This window comes from Lathyrus oleraceus, chromosome 7 (genome assembly GCF_024323335.1).
Source record: "Lathyrus oleraceus cultivar Zhongwan6 chromosome 7, CAAS_Psat_ZW6_1.0, whole genome shotgun sequence".
NCBI lineage: Eukaryota > Viridiplantae > Streptophyta > Magnoliopsida > Fabales > Fabaceae > Lathyrus > Lathyrus oleraceus.
This window is the reverse complement of record NC_066585.1, coordinates 293394171-293397591: the sequence shown is the minus strand read 5'-3', so window position 1 is coordinate 293397591 and position 3421 is coordinate 293394171. Positions and strand designations below refer to the sequence as shown.

Genomic DNA, 3421 nt, shown 5'->3' with positions numbered 1-3421 from the left:
CTCTCCTTTAATTGTCAAGTTTGACCAAGAAGCCATTAGAAGAGCAATGGTTAAGATGTTCATAAACATGGAGATTCCTTTTCGGAAGGTTGAACATGAATCTTTTCATGAATTTATGAGTCTCGCATCACCAAGATTTCAGATTTGTTCACGCACAACACTAGCGCGTGATGTCTTGAAACTATGGGATAATGAAAGAACGATTTTGAAAATTTTTCTCTCTCTGAATTGTCGAAGAGTTTGTCTCACTACTGATATGTGGACTTCTTCTTGTCAAACTTTGAGTTATATGTGTGTGACAGCCCATTTCATTGACAATAATTGGCACTTACAGAAGAAGATTTTAACTTTTTGTCAAGTCACAAGTCATACAGGGGATGCTATTTGTGCAACAATGGAGATGTGCTTGAACAGTTGGGGGTTAAACCGTGTGCTTAGTTTGACAGTTGATAATGCTTCATCTAATGATGTTGGGATTAAGCGTCTCAAGAGAAGGCTTTTGTCTAGGAATAGTTTAGTTATGAGTGGAAACCATTTTCATATGCGGTGTTGTGCGCATATATTGAATTTAGTTGTGAAAGAAGGTTTGAAAGACATTGATGGCTCTATTGGTAGAATCCGTCATGCTGTGTGGTATGCTAGATCTTCTCCTGTGAGGCTTGCTAAATTCAAGGCATGTATTGACGAGGAAAGCATGGACTATAAAGGTTTAATTTGGCTAGATGTTGAGACTCGTTGAAACTCAACATACTTGATGTTAGTATCCGCATCAAAACATGAGAGGACCTTTAAAGAATTAAGTTTTCGAGATAAAAAGTATGTGAGTGAGTTGACAAAGAAGGGGAAAGGTGTTCTGACAGAAGAAGATTGGAAGCATAATAACTTAATCATCCCATTCTTGAAGTTATTTTATGATGCTACCTTACACATATCGGGGTCATCTTATTTGACAAACAATATTTATATGTTTGAGATCCTGGGTATTGGAAAGAGCATTGTGGATATGTGTGCGTCTGAAGATGAGCATCTACGTTCAGTAGCTCAAAAAATGAAGAAGAAATATGATAAATATTGGGGAAATCATGAGAAGCTTAACATGTTGTTGTTGATTGATCTAGTATTCGACCCTAGGCGCAAGATTAGATTGGTCAATTGGATGGTAAGGCGATATTATAATAAGGATGATGCTGACGCCTTGAAAGCAAATTTAGAGTCTAGCTTGAAATCTATTTATGAGGAATATTGTGTTGGATTTATGCCTCCTCAAGGTAATTCAGATGAGTTGCAAGTTTTTGGTGGTGTTAGTGATCCTTATGGAACTGCTGAGTTCTATCTTTCAAAAGGGTGTGACAATGCGGATAATGAGTTAACTACTTATCTTGGAGAGAAGTTAGAGAATAACATGGAGATAAATGTTCTAGAGTGGTGGAAAGTGAACTTTGATCGATATCCCATCCTTTCAAACATTGCAAGAGACATGTTGGCTATACCTATAAGCACAATGACTTCTGAATCTGCATTCAGTACAGGAGAAAGGGTGGTTGATCCATATCGTAGCTCATTAACACCTACAACAATCGAAGCGTTGATATGCACCCAAGATTGGCTCAAAGGAACATCTTCCTCCTTGATTACAAATGAAGATTTTGATATTCTTGAGAGATTTGAGCAAGGTATGATAACTAAGCATATTCGCTAATGTATTATTATTTATTATACTTGAGGCATAATGAAATCTCTTTATATGTTTTGTAGAATTACTTTATACGGAAGATGGTGCTAGCTGTTCAACCTCTTCAACTTCTGTTACACTCGAAGATGATTTAACGGTAAAGAATTCTAAAGTTTGTTTTTGCATATTCTACTCAATTTATTATATGTGCATTTTCTGCACTTGTGGGTTTATGTTGTTGCGTGATTTGTTTTGACTTAATGTGTTACTAAATCTTCCCTTACACGGGTCTCATATTTTTGTACTTTAAACTAGGCTACTTAACTTGAATATATTCTTTTTTGAGATAATGAGCTTGAGTTAGATTTTGTTCGAGACATAGTCTTAGAAATCGGGTCGTCCATGTCTTAAAATGTAAAATAGACTTGTAATTTCACTATTTTCACTTTTGAATATGCTAACATTCTTGTAATTTCATTTTATTTTATGCAGCATTAAGCTTATTGCAGAAGAAGCTGATTAATTGCTTATGGAACTAGAAGTGAAAAAACATAAAGATTCTTCATGTTTCATATTTTGTTATATTCATAGTGTAGGTTGAAGAATTTTATTGTTGTTAATTAGTCTAGTAACAAATTCAATGAAATTATTTATGTATTTAATCAAGATATTATTTGTGGAGATTATGATATTGTTTGTGGAGATTATAACAGTTTAATTTAAATCAGTTTTTTTAAATAATTATTTTTAACATAAACTAAGTTTAAAACTAGTTGAAATAAAAAGGCAGGTTAAAGAAATTAAAATTATTTTTGCTATAAAATTATTTTTTTTAAACCTGATTTATTTTTATAATTTAAAAAAAAAATCTTTATAAAATTGTTTTTTTTATAAAACTGTTTTTTTAAAGAAAATAAAAAACTGGTTTGAAAAATACCGATTTATAACTCTTTTTTTAAAATTGTTTTTTTTCTATCTTATAGGTAATTACTTAATTTTGATTTTTCAGATTGAAATTTAATAATAATGATTGATTTCAAGAGGGATTGGATAGAGTTAAGAAGTTGTTGGAATGGAAATTAAATTTGAAGGAAATTTGGTTTTAAAATTGATCCAAACAAAAATTAATTTTTTTAGTACAAACCGGTTATTAACCAAACCGATCCAAACATAAACCGATTTTAAAAATATAAACCGGTTTTATCAAAGTGGTTTTAAAAATCAAACTGATCCATATATTTGGCTCAATTTGGTTTGGATTTTGAACCATGCACACCCCTAGTTGTTAGTATAATCATGTTTATGCGCTTGAATTGATGCTAAGGCTGTTAAGTTGTTATTATTGTTAACGGGAAAAAATATGCAGTCTGCTACTTGCAATGTATGACAAAATGTTGTAATAGGTTGCGCTTAGATGATGAACTGAGTTGAGTATGTTGCTGATGTGAACCGTTAGCTACTTGAATTGTCAGTTAACTTGAATGTTAATCCCTAGTTTTCCATGTAAATTGACTAAAATGGACTAATATGCCCTATTACTTGGATGAAACGAATATGTATACCAACTGGTATGTCATGTTATGTTGTAGAGTTGGTTGAATGACTTTGAAATGTATTGAATGCGTGGAAATATGCTGTTGTTAGAACTTGCCATAATTGAGTTAGTGTGAATGTATGCTTGTTAGTGAAAATGTGATAGTTAGATGAAGATTAAAGTTACTGATTGTTATTATTGCATTGGAGATGTTA

The 3421-nt window shown here is 32.1% G+C and overlaps 1 protein-coding gene across 2 annotated transcripts; it reads left to right on the top strand.

Moving 5' to 3' along the window:
- Positions 1-220: 220 nt before the first annotated feature.
- On the top strand, positions 221-2353 carry LOC127105994 (zinc finger BED domain-containing protein RICESLEEPER 2-like). 2 transcript variants are annotated; one of them, XM_051043220.1, is made up of 3 exons: positions 221-1673; positions 1756-1829; positions 2165-2353. In XM_051043220.1, exons 1-3 carry the CDS (start codon positions 755-757, stop codon positions 2168-2170), a joined length of 999 nt encoding a protein of 332 aa, XP_050899177.1. In that variant the 5' UTR covers positions 221-754; the 3' UTR covers positions 2171-2353. The 2 variants fall into 2 exon arrangements, with proteins under 2 accessions (XP_050899177.1, XP_050899176.1); XM_051043219.1 differs by lacking the exon at positions 2165-2353 and having other exon boundaries at positions 1756-2053.
- Positions 2354-3421: the final 1068 nt, after the last annotated feature.

Bases quoted from the DNA above. Each gene is read 5' to 3' on its own strand.
- LOC127105994 (XM_051043219.1), top strand. From the start codon at position 755: ATGTTAGTATCCGCATCAAAACATGAGAGGACCTTTAAAGAATTAAGT. The intron at 1,674-1,755 runs GTATGATAACTA...TATGTTTTGTAG, and splicing joins TCTTGAGAGATTTGAGCAAG to AATTACTTTATACGGAAGAT.